At 42.9% G+C, this 12597-nt stretch overlaps 1 protein-coding gene across 8 annotated transcripts in view; it reads right to left on the minus strand.

Moving 5' to 3' along the window:
* MFF (mitochondrial fission factor) overlaps window positions 1-9635 on the minus strand; it is a 29902-nt gene extending 20267 nt beyond the window's left edge. Inside the window, exons 1-6 of one of the 8 annotated variants that reach the window (XM_081192438.1) lie at window positions 9407-9632; window positions 8321-8376; window positions 7468-7624; window positions 5661-5881; window positions 5255-5427; window positions 4321-4409 (exon numbers count right to left, since the gene is read on the minus strand). In XM_081192438.1, the coding sequence (XP_081048564.1) occupies window positions 4321-4409; window positions 5255-5427; window positions 5661-5881; window positions 7468-7505 (521 nt within the window). In that variant the 5' untranslated portion in view covers window positions 7506-7624; window positions 8321-8376; window positions 9407-9632. Of the gene's footprint in view, window positions 1-4320; window positions 4410-5254; window positions 5428-5660; window positions 5882-7467; window positions 7625-8320; window positions 8426-9406 lie in introns of all 8 variants that reach the window. The other 7 variants (XM_081192437.1, XM_081192443.1, XM_081192436.1 and 4 more) reach the window with 7 other exon arrangements.
* Window positions 9636-12597: the final 2962 nt, after the last annotated feature.

The following is a 12597-nucleotide window of genomic DNA, read 5'->3' on the forward strand; positions in this document are numbered from 1 at the left end:
GAGCCAATCATTAGTCTAGCATGAGGTGTTCACTTGCTCATCATGCTCTTAGCAATATCTCGTGCTGTAAAATCACTCTGCAATAATAAGAACTCTGCTCATGCTCTTATGTACAAGCAATCATTTTCCCACATGCCCTCTTTTCTTGTTTATATTATAAGAGGAAATCTTAATCAGAATCATATATCTCATTACCTAAGCGTTTATATTTTGCAACATAAATTCCTCTTGTAACCCCTGTGGTGGGCCGTGGTCGAAACCACCATGCAATATATTGGGAAATCAAAAAAAAAAGCAAGCATTGAATACAAAACCATAATAAAACCAACAATACATGCAATTACAATCAATAATAAATTTCTTAACCATAATCCATTAAGTAACCAAGAAAATAACCAATCCCATGGATCAAAACCTTCAGGCGGATTCAAAGGATTATGGGTTATCATTTGTTCCATATAATCAATAGTAATGGAGATATTGGTTGATTGATCAGTTATATACATACAACAATGAGAATGAATTAAGGCATAAATTCCACCTTTAGAGGCAAAGATTACATTTAAAGCATAAAAAGTTTATAAAGCAACTTCTCTCATTTCTGAATTTTTTTTTTGTTTTTTTGTTTTGTTTTTGTTAATTATTTTTAAAACAAAGATGATAGAATTAAAAACAAAGCTTCGGTCCAATTTGCCACAGAATAACCATAAATCAGATTGAAGCAAACATGTAGATTTACTGCTCTTTCTCATCCAGTTGAACCAAACATAAAAATCTCTACACGCAGCCTGTTGTTCATAAGTCATGTAAGTTGTGACATTATTAACTGAGACTTTTGGCCTATCACTCATAGTGGTAATAAAAAAAATAAGAAGATCCATTAACATACTCATAGGTCCAATTACAATATGGATAATAACCTAAAAATGTACTTCTATTATGATTGAAACGAAAACAATAAGGCACTATTTCTGCAAGCAACAAAACACAGGCGATAAACTTATACGATTGTCCTTCATATTATTGCTAATCTTAAATGAAGCATTTACTGGAATGCTAGAATACCACCACCAAAAAAGGCTGAAAGCTTTGAGAAGCTTTTTAAAATCATTTTTCTCAGCAGCTAAAAGGGCACTAGCCAAGCATATTTTTTTCGCTTCAAGCATATTCCACTTGCTGTAACTAAAAAGATTGCAACAAGGTCGAGAACAGAGCCCATTGTCTTCTCAGGCCCTGTTAAAGAACCATATTGCAATCTGCTTTCTGTCCGGGAACCATGCCAAAGCACAAAAATGAAACAACTGGAACACACTAAAATCTCACCCCCTCCCTTGCCAAGAGTCCACAATAGTTCCAAGACAGCCCTCTGTACATGCTCAGGGGAACACATCATAAGGCAGGACTCCTGAGGGAGGAGAAAAAAATAAGAGATCTGGGGGGTAAAATCCAAGCAATGTCAATAAGGATGAGAATGGTAAATTAGTCCAGTGGCTGTTTCCGAGCAACCTGCGTGGTATTTCGTGGCTCGATTATTGGCATGTAAAAACCAGAAGAAGTCACACAACCATTTCTGCAGATACAGGAGCCCATTTGCTGTAAATAAGTCTGATGTATTGCTCCTTGTACTGCTGAGTCAAAAATCCAAGCCCAATGAAACGTGGTGACACAGAGGCAGTGTCCACAGTGAGATGTACCTTAAAAAATGGAGCCAAAGAAGGCGTGTGGGTGACATCCATTTGCCAAATTGCTAGGGGATGCAGGCCTCTAGGGTTGACTGCATCAAAAGAAGTGACTGTGATCTTGTCTGCTGGATCCTTATGTCCTTTAAGGGCAGAAAATAGTGGAGACAAAGTGGAGGTGGGCAGGTCCCAATAACTCTTTATCCAATTCAGCTGTCCAAGAATTTGTTGTAAATCCACCAGTTTAAGATGATCAGGAAACTGTAGTTGAGGCGTAACTGGAATGGCTGCAGATGCTGGCAGCTTGTGTCCCAGGCACGTAATAGGTAAGGTCCGCTGGATTTTTTCTTTAGCCACTGTCAAGCCAACAGGTTTTATCCTTTGCAGGATTTTGGGACACGGCAGAGGACAAGGCCGTGGCTAGCAGATGAGCTTTGTGCATCTCAGTGCCCACTGACTGGCAGGCTGTAAGGATATCAGCAATGGCTATATTTGATGTTGTCATCAAAAGGCGCAGCGCTTGCTTACAGTCCTCATTTGTAAGCTGGCGTATAGTCAGTTCTTGTGCTGCCAGGTCCTGAACTTGCCGCTTGAAGATATTATACAAGCGATCAACAAATTGTCCATAGGGCTTTGCAAGGCCCTGTCTGATGCTTCCACATCGGCCATCGCGCTCATTCTTGTCATCAGTGACAGAGGCCAGAGCCTCTTGGGCTGAGGCTGTGGTGGCTGCCCAATACATAGGATCAAGGGCCAACTGTTGGGCAATGGTAAGAAAATTGCCTCCTCCCGTCAGCCCATCGAGAACATCGGTTTGGGTCAGCATGACGGGGGCTGGGGGTGCAGGAGCAATCACAGGAAAGAAATTTGGAGTATCAGAATCAAAAGGCAGCAACGGAGCAGCAGTACAAAGAGTCTCTTCTTGGAGAGGAGTGGAAATGGGGGGTGCTGAATGCGAAGAATGCAGGGGAGGGACGACAGGAGCCGAAGGAGAAAAAATGTCTGCCTGTTTAGGAGGCTGATAAGACGGTGCTTCTAAAGGCAGCATGAGGACTGGGAGGGGGGGCAAAGGAGCTGAAGCAGCGGCCAGGAGGAGATTTGTAGGAGTTAGGCTTGAGATAGCCTTATAAACCTTACAGCAGGCATGCAAAACGTTGACATCAATCTGAGGATGGTTTTGGAAAAATTGTCCTATCTTTTCCCAGTCTTTTAAACTATAATTCCCATGCTGAAGAAACCAGGGACAGTGAATATCCAATGCTTCTATAAGAGACACGATATCAGCATCTGAGACAAGAAGGCTGTTGCTGGCCAAAAGAGATTTAAGGTCTTCAAAAAACTTTTTCTGTGGTGGAGAGAGAAACTGCCCCATAATGGCAAAAGAAAAGGGGGGGGGGGTTGGGAGCACTCACCAGGGATCCACTAGGTGGATGAACGACGCGTCTGCAGCCCTTGCCGGGCGAGATGAGTGCTGATAAGTCCTTAACGTAGTCCAGAATCACATACACGGGGTACCAAGGGAGCACTCACCGGGATCCATAGCGGATGAAAGACGTGTGGTGAGCGCTGAACGATGAGAAACAACGTGGAGTCCAAAGGTAGTCACACGGGGCACCAAATGTCGAGAATCCAGCTCGACATCAGTAAGAAAATCAGTAAGAAATCAGTCTCACACCAAGATGACTTGAAGAAAAAGCTTTGGCTTCAGCCGTGCCATGTTTATTGTGTGCAGTAAGTAATAAATCATCCTCTCTCCTCTAGCACTGCGCTTGCTCTGCCTGGTACTCACAAGTAACAAATCAAAGGAATGCAACCTTGCCCTTGCCCACAGACAAAGAGAGTGTTATGCTACGTGAGCCAATCATTAGTCTAGCATGAGGTGATCACTTGCTCATCATGCTCTTAGCAATATCTCGTGCTGTAAAATCACTCTGCAATAATAAGAACTCTGCTCATGCTCTTATGTACAAGCAATCATTTTCCCACAACCCCTGACCATTAGGTCCAGTCGTGGCCGACTCTGGGGTTGCAGAACTCACCTCGCTTTAGTGGCCGAGGGAGCCAGCGTACAGCTTCCGGGTCATGTGGCCAACATGACTAAGCCGCTTCTGGCGAACCAGAGAAGCGCACGGAAGCGCCATTTACCTTCCTGCCGGAGCAGTACCTATTTAACTACTTGCACTTTGACGTGCTTTCGAACTGCTAGGTTGGCAGGAGCAGGGACCAAGCAACGGGAGCTCACCCCGTCACGGGAATTCGAACCATTGACCTTCTGATCGGCAAGTCCTAGGCTCTGTGGTTTAACCCACAGCGCCACCCATGTCCCTATATACATATATACTTGGGGGGGGGGATACCAAATGCTGCTATATGAAGTCATTTAGCAAATGCTGTTTTCTGCAACTGAAAAAATGTTTTGAGAACAATCACACAAAATTTACTTCATTAATAGTTAGTTATTATTCCAACAAACAGAAGAAAAAATATTTGGAAAGTCAGTTGTAGCTGTGTAAGATTAAGTAACTTTTCTTTATAAAGAAGATAATCAGTTGAAAGGCATATCCTAAGCATGAACTGGTAAGGAACACATGAAGAAGCTTTTTCTACAAATGTTGCATGCGCCAATAAACCCTCTACTCACATTGACTCATTTCTCATCAATTGACCATTTTGACGATTTGCGTTTTCACTCATGGAGCGTTCTCTTTTCAGTCTCCCAACTGAGCGAACCTGTAAAACAAAGCGAGGGGGGGTACGTCTTTCACCACTGCTATGGCATCAGTATCCAGCTTTACCTAATATCAACAACTGAACCATTTTCATTTTTAGTAAAGCAGAAAATGAATAAAAACAGTCTTCCTGGATGGTGACATTTTTCCTGATATTTTGGAAAGTAAGGAGAACAAAAACTCCCCTCTCTTGCATGTCCCCAATTTTTAAAATGAGAAAAAAATGTCAAAAATAATTTAAGTTTACCAACAGCTTTTGAAATTAAGTTTGGTTTAAGAAAGAAATAGAGAACCATTGGGTCTCTAGACATTGTAGGACTCCCAGCTCTCATCAGCCCCAGCAAGCACAGGACATCAGGAAAGATGGGAACTGTAATCCAAGAACATATACAGCCCTTCCACTAAAATTCTTATGCCAGTTTACACAAGCATAAAATACAAATAATTAAGATGCAAATCCAAATTATCATAAAAACTTGAAGACCAAAAGGCATTAAGTCTTGTAAGCCAGATAAAAACAATCAAGATAGCCCAAATTATGTCTAAGCAGCCTGGTACCAAAAATACAACCAAGTAAGCACCACACAAAAAAGTGCTCTGGGAGTATCTTTGCTTTCAACAGGGAGTATTAAAATAATTCTACAAAGCAGTAACCTGTTTTATAGTACTGATCTGAAATGGAGTATAAAGCAATAAATATTGCTTTATACTACAAAGCAGTAACCTATTTTATAGTACTGATCTGAAATGGAGTATAAAGCAATAAATATTTGACTTCTCTTTTGACTTATTAAATATAATATTGAAACAAAACATGATGAAATGAAAGGCATAAAGAATACTAGCCTCTTCATTTTGAGGAGTCTGAGTAGGGGCTCGCTCTAAGTCCAGGAAATCTAGTGGTCGTTCGCTGAGTGAAATAACACGGGGAGGTGTTTTCAGTGACAGAGACTTGAATGGAGTTGACTGGAGAAGATCTAGATCTGGCGGCCTGGAGAGTGGAATGTCTTCACTATTACCTGTAAGTTAATATTAAGATCAAGAACATTTTACTAACAAATTATTCAAAATGGCTCAATGGGTAGACTGCTGGAGCTGGGTAAAATCAAGCTCAAATCCCATATGAAGTATGAATTCACTGGCTGGTCTTAAGCAAATCACACTCAAGTTCATATGTAAAAATAAATTGAATGGGTGTGAAGTCTGACAGCATGCTGCTTTATCACCTCTGTCCACCTGAAGGCAAACGTACCTGCCACTACAATCCGCTCTGGAACCTGCATTGTTACACTGGCATTTGGAATCCCCCCTTCATGAGCACTGTGTTCAAGGTCAGCATTTGGTGGAGCAACCTTGAGTTTTTCCGGAACTCTCATTCTCTGATTGATCCCTTCAGTATACTCCATTTCATACTGAATTCGATTCATTTCTGCCATTTCGGCAGCCGGAGATGGGAATGCTGTCGTGCTCATCCTAATACGAGATAAAACAACCTGAATTACCCCTCAGTAGTAAAAAGAAACACAACATGGGTTTTGATCCACAGTAAATTGAAGTCTTCCACTGTTGGTAGAGAATGCGTTTTAAGTCTATGTAACGGTGGATGTGCAGCACAGCCATCGTGTATAAGATGCCCCCTATGATTTAACATTGGAATTAAAATTTGCATACACCTGCTTTACTGCTTGCTCTGTGTGAGTAGAGAAACAAGCCACATAGCCAGTTATCCACAGCTTCTGGTTTTGATGCAATGATAAAAAACATAATTAATTAATTAATGGCTTTCAAACAAACCATAATATAAACGAAGGTTTAAAGTTGGCTTCCATATCTTGGCTTGTTTGAAAGTCATTAACCATAGTTCCCAGTTCAGATGCAAAAGGAAGCTAGAGTTAACCATAGCTTCGTGTGTGAAGGGCAAAGCAAAGTGAGGGCACAGGAGCTGCATGTGGATGCATGAAACTTTTACATATCTTTGCACCAAGATATCAAAGCCTTATTAAACAGAAATTTGTTTGTGCAAATGTGGCCAATTTATGCCAACCCAGGGCAACCATACTGGAGGCAGATGGTAAAGAGACCAATTCCACTAATATTAAGCATACAGGGTGCAAAGAGAGCCCGCAAGTGAGCAAGTTTCAACCCCACATCTTAGATTCTTGCTTCAAGATTCATTAAGCATCTACAACCATCTAAATTAAATAGTACTAATTATTCCAAATGAGTGCCTAGCTCTGGGCAATTTATTTTAAAGACATATCTTTCTAACAGGCAAGAACAGGGGTGATTAACCTTTCCCCTTAACTGCTATGTGCATACAAGTAAAGGAGAAGGGGCTATGCACCTGACTGCCTGTGTCCTTTGCTGTGTGGGGGAACAGTGTGCAGGAGACTGTGGAATGGCCACACTCTTTTGGCCATGCCCAACTTTAGAATGTGGCTCCCAGAAGGGCAGCCAAGGGTGAAAGTGGCCCTTGGGCCAAAAAAGCTTAGCCACCACTGGCCAAGAACAAAGCACACTTTTGAAGATGCCAGTGTTCTGATGGAAGACAACGCAGGCCATATCAGCATTCTCCATTCTCAAATAATGAGACTTCTCCAAAGCCAATCAAACAAAATTAACAGTTACAACCTGTATGCATTTTAAATTCACCAATATAGATTCATATTAAGGATTTCTTAACATTTAAGGCAGAGACAGCCAACACAGAGCCCTCCAGATGTTGTGGGACTCCAACTCCCAGACCATTGCCCATGTTGGCGGAGGCCAATGAGATGTAGCTCCACAAAACACCAAAATTCCACTAGTCTGCTTGCAAGTATAGGCGCTAACTACCAAATGTTTACCTGTGCTGCAAACTGAAGAATACATTTCTATTGTTTCTTTATCCAAATTTCTGTAAAAAGGAGGCAAGGCCTCCTTTTCCTCAAGTAAGGGAACACATTAGGCTAGATAACAGTTTTTTAAATATTGCAATCAACAGAGATAAAAATACCTACAAGAGTCAATCTTCTATCTGCTTCTACAAGCACAAGTTCATCTCTACAGCTTTCACTAACCTTCCTACAGGAATGTCACTGCTTGATCGCTTGCTCATTTTGTTGTTTGCTTGCAACGTTTTAATATCACTACACTGCAGCACTGTTCACTTTACGTAACAGTATCCCTAAACAGTGGAACTTTTGTACATAAGACAGCATGACAACTGCTTTCGAGCTGTAAAGGAGGGGAGGGGAAAAAAGAACAGAAAACAGCATTAGGCATATTACATAATTAAATATTTATTACCTACGACATATCTAATCTGTACCCATCTATTCCGTAATGTGAGCTCAGTAAGTAAATGTCAGATATCTTCCATATACTTAAACTTATGAGGCCTCATAAATGCCAAATTTTTAAGTCCCCAGTTCTGATTTTTACAAGAATGGAAGCATAATTCAACAGATGTACTCTTGAAGGAGCAAAATATGCAATCAGATGGCAGTTGCTAAATTTACAAAATAATTAAACCATCCTAAAGAAAAATAGATTGTGTTTGTGCCTATCTAAATATAACTACAACAAAGCAGAGACTACTTGGTTTCTAACACTTGCTTTTATCCTAGGCTACATGGCAAGCAGATCCAAAAATCAAGACAGGGAATCTGCCTACTTAAGCACATGGTTTATTGCAAATCTCACAAGGGTGAATAAGTATATGTGGTGGGAGTTTAGAAATCAGAATACAACTAACCACGCTGCATATGTTGCAATGTAGCAAGAGATATTATTTTGCTGCCATACAGAAAAGTGGGAACAATTATGACATGGACGTCAGCATGTTCACACTTCTGTAAAAAGGCTCAACCCCAACTGAGAATCTTAAGATGCAGAATAAGATGTGAACAAAGGACAGCATAGATGAGGTACCTGTGGTCCAACTTTGATAGCAAAGGCCAAGAATCCAGGGCCAATCCCTTCAACCACTGAAGAAAGCCCAAAGAACCAGCATTAATCCCTGTAAGCCTTGTGCACCTGTGGATGAGTGTGTCAGGTTGAAGCACTCTACATCGGCAGCATCTGGAGGACACCGGTTTGGGGGAAAGCCGGTGGAACTGCTGGCAGATGCAGAAATCAGCTTTTGGCATAAAAGTGTCTGACCCTTGGCTTGCAATACCAGTCGCTGGGACTCCACAAGTGGGGAAAGTGCTGCGGTGCACCAATCCCGCTTACGGCCTTCCCATGATGACTCCTTTGAGAAGAGGAAGCTGGATGAGATGAGCCTTTGGCCTGATCCTGCAGGGCTCTTCTTAAGGCGCACCAAAGACGTGGTTTGCAATGCTTAACGGCCTGAGGGCAAGGAGTGTAACAGGTTCATAAGGCAAACTCTGTAGTAACAGTTAAGGAGAGCCCAAGGCAGGATCGGAGCAGAGGTCTACCCAATTCAGCACCCATTTCCTCAAAGTGGCAAGCTGGGTGCTTTGACAAGAACCTTCAGCACAAAGCATGTAATATATAGCATGTAAAGGCCTCTTGAGCATAGAAATTACAGCCATAGCCGAACTGAGAGGTGGGGAAGGGTGGTGGTGGAGAGACTCTGGTCAGAAACCGAGAAAAGCGCAGTAAGCCAACAGGTCAATGGGTATTTTTTTTTTTTGGGAGGGCGGGGGGATTTGACATGACAGTAACAAAGGCCTCTGGGACGGGGGTGGGGGCGAGGAATAACGGCAACGGCCGGGGAGGCGGGCTGAGGCAACGATTTGATAGGAACCTGTGTGGGCTGACGGACCGTTATTTATGAGGAAGGGGGTTCAAAGATGGGGCGGGAATAAAGCCCCCCCCCTCCCGCCAATGCTGAGGGAACCAGGCGCAACAGCGGTTGGACTCGGGCATCTGGTCGGCGGTGGGAGGTGTGTGTGCTAATTTCGCAGCTTCCTCCCCATTCCCGCGCCCCCCGCCACCGCCTCCTTCTGAGGGGAAGGGAAGGCCCAGACCAGCACTCTCTCCGGTTCTCACCCTGAGGCCAACGGGGAGGCGGCTTCTTGGGTCCCGGGTATCCACTCCGACCGCTTTGGTCTCGGTTCCTCTCTCTCTCTCTCCGGGGCCGTTAGCCAAAGGGCATCCAAGCAGCCCCTCGCCTACACAGCCCTGGAACAGAAGCAACGAAACGAAACAAAAAAAACCCGACCCCTATTGGCCCCACAGAGTTGCCGTAACCGGCGGGGGGAAGAATGAGCCGTGACACCTCACGTGACGGGAAAAGGGGTGGGGAGGAAAAAAAAGGTAGCCGGCAGGGGCTGAAGGTGCATCGGCCATCTTTACTGTGGTCAAGATTCTGCTTCGGAGGAAGCAAGTACCGTACCGTGGATTCATTTCCCTGCTGCTCCCGGCGATGCAGCGTGGTTTAGGTGATGAGACCCATGTGCTGTAAGAGAGCTCAGGCCCTTATATAAGTGTGGGGGATTTGGCTCATACGTGATGCTCAGCTTCAGTTTGCTGCGGAATTTGCAGATAGGTTTTTTTGATACACTGGCGGCTGCGGGCGGCGAAGACCTAGATATTCAGGGTTAAGAGCGGGGAAGGGAGCTTAATATCCTGCTAAGGTTTTGTTGTTTTGTAGATCCGCCCCACTTGCTTTCAAAGTAATATATCTTGTGCCCTCAAGCTTTCCCAACATCAGGGTCTTTTCCAGGGAGTCTTCTCTTCTCATGATGTGGCCAAAGTCTTGGAGCCTCAGCTTCAGGATCTGTCCTTCCAGTGAGCCCTCAGGGCTGATTTCCTTCAGAATGGATAGGTTTGATCTTCTTGCAGTTCATGGGACTCTCAAGAATTTCCTCCAGCACCATAATTCAAAAGCATCAATTCTTCGCCGATCAGCCTTCTTTATGGTCCGGCTCTCACTTCCATACATCACTACTGGGGAAACCGTAGGTTTAACTACACGGACCTTTGTTGGCAAAGGTGATGTCTCAGCTTTTTAAGATGCTGTCTAGGTTTGCCATCGCCTTTCTCCCAAGAAGCAGTATATGTATATACATGCGTTGCACGTTCGCATGCTCAGGGCGCTTCACGCACATTACAATCCTACGATAAAAGGTATATCAATTTTTATTATTTTCCGATATTGGAGTTAGGGCTGTGAGATTCGAATCAGTGCTTTCAAGCCGGTACACCCATACTTGGGAGGAAGCTCCACTGACCACCTCGAGAAAAGGATGCTGGACTAGATGAGCCACTGCACTAGCCTGATCTTATAAACTTAGTGGGACTTACTTCTGAGTAGACTAGCCTAGGATGGTGCTTTTAACCATTATGCTCAGCGAGTGGGATTTCTTGCCTTGCTCTATAGTTCCACCCAACCCCCAGAAGTATGATCTCGGGAGATATTTCCTTTTAACTTCCACAAGCATAGGCACACTTCAACTAACTGTAAAATGAATTGCCGTCTTGTGTCTACTCCCACTGAATTTAATGGGGCTTAGTTACATGTACGCTTGCATTGTGGTTACTGAATTACAGTACATGTATTCCTTTTGGAAATTTATCTGCTTGTGTATTTATAGGTTCTTTTTCAAAACATAATTCTCATGGATTATGTTATTCTCTTCCCTCTTACTTTCCTGTCAATCATTCATTTTGCTTCCACACAGAATAAGTAAAAAATAAGAGGGGGGCATCTCATTGTCTTTAGAGATTTTCTTGTACTCAGGTCTTGTTCTGAGTGAGGCACTTATAATCAAACCCTTAAAAAGAAAAGGCTGGCACCTGCAATTTCCAGTGCCACCAGTACAGCCCATTTTGCAGGCAAAGAGGTTTATGACTGCTGCAGTGCTGTCCATTATTATTAGTACAGGTTAGGTGAGGCAGAGGCTGGTTTGGATTTCCAGCCAAAAGTTTTCCAAATAAACTACTCAGATTGCAAAAACTTGTCATTTTTCTTTATATTGCCCCCTGCCAGCCCAAATCCAGCACTCAAATGTACACAAAAATGTTGTGCTCTATTAACTTGCATGCAGCCAACCTGCACTTTTAAATGTTTACAAGTACCACAAAATCAAAATTGTCCAAGGCTGCAGCCCTATGTACACTTGCTAGAGAGTAAGCACCCTTTAACTTAGTGAGACTGCTGAGTAACATGCATAAGACTAGGCTGGTAGTTAAAAAACTTAAGGGATAGCCAAACCATAACCGTTGGTAATCTAAAAAAATTCCTTCCAGTAGCACCTTAAAGACCAACTAAGTTAGTTCTTGGTATGAGCTTTCATGTGCATGCACACTTCTTCAGATACACTGAAACAGAAGTTGCCAGATCCTTCTATATAGTGAGAAGGTGGGGAGGGGTATTACTCAGAAGTGTGGTGGGAATGGGAGATTGGCAGATAGCTGAGATGAGCCTGTTGACGACTCTTAACGACTGTAATAGGTCTTACAGGAAAAGGCAAGGGGTGAGAAGGTTGGTAATCTGTAAAGAACTACCTCCTTTGACAATTCCACTGATGCTGCTGAGTTGGGCTACAATTCTTACCATACGTGACTCCCATAGGATTTACTTCTGAGTTGTTAGGCACTGTTTGTTAACTAGCTGATGAATCAGTGTGTTTCAGATATGTTGTTGCATACACCAGATAGTGAGAGTCAAGTACATTAGGCAAAGCTGTTTAAAAGAACCTGTTAGTCTTTCCCTGTGATTGAGCTTCCTAAAGTTCTTTTATCAACATAGGGCAGCTATTACAGGTGCTTCCAGTGATCTAAGATGCTAACTTTCCATAGCTGCCATGTGATGCAAAACTCCATATAAAAACATGCATTGAACACACAAAGGTTCTTTATTGGATACTAGCAGCCTTATACCTGATGCTGCTCAGGAATTCCAAGAAACAAAAAAATTGATGCAGTTTTGAAGTCGGTCATTAAAATCAGTGCAGCTTGGAAAGGGTTAAGGGTTAATATTGATTCAAAATGGTGCCCAATTATATCTAAACATAAACAAAATCCTGATTCTGGATCTCAGGAATCATAATGCAAAATTTGGTTATGGTAACTGAAGAGGTGTCCAAATGCATATCAAACAGACAACCCCCTTTCCAAAATAAACAGTAGATGCTGTACATTTTTTTATTTATGGGAAGGATGGGAAACCTATAAACATGCAATGGTCTACTTGTTTTAGGGTTGCTTATTAGCCTGCCCTGGGATCAACTTTGGAG

This window comes from Podarcis bocagei (assembly GCF_964188305.1).
Source record: "Podarcis bocagei genome assembly, chromosome: 4".
In the NCBI taxonomy this organism is placed as follows: Eukaryota; Metazoa; Chordata; class Lepidosauria; order Squamata; family Lacertidae; genus Podarcis; species Podarcis bocagei.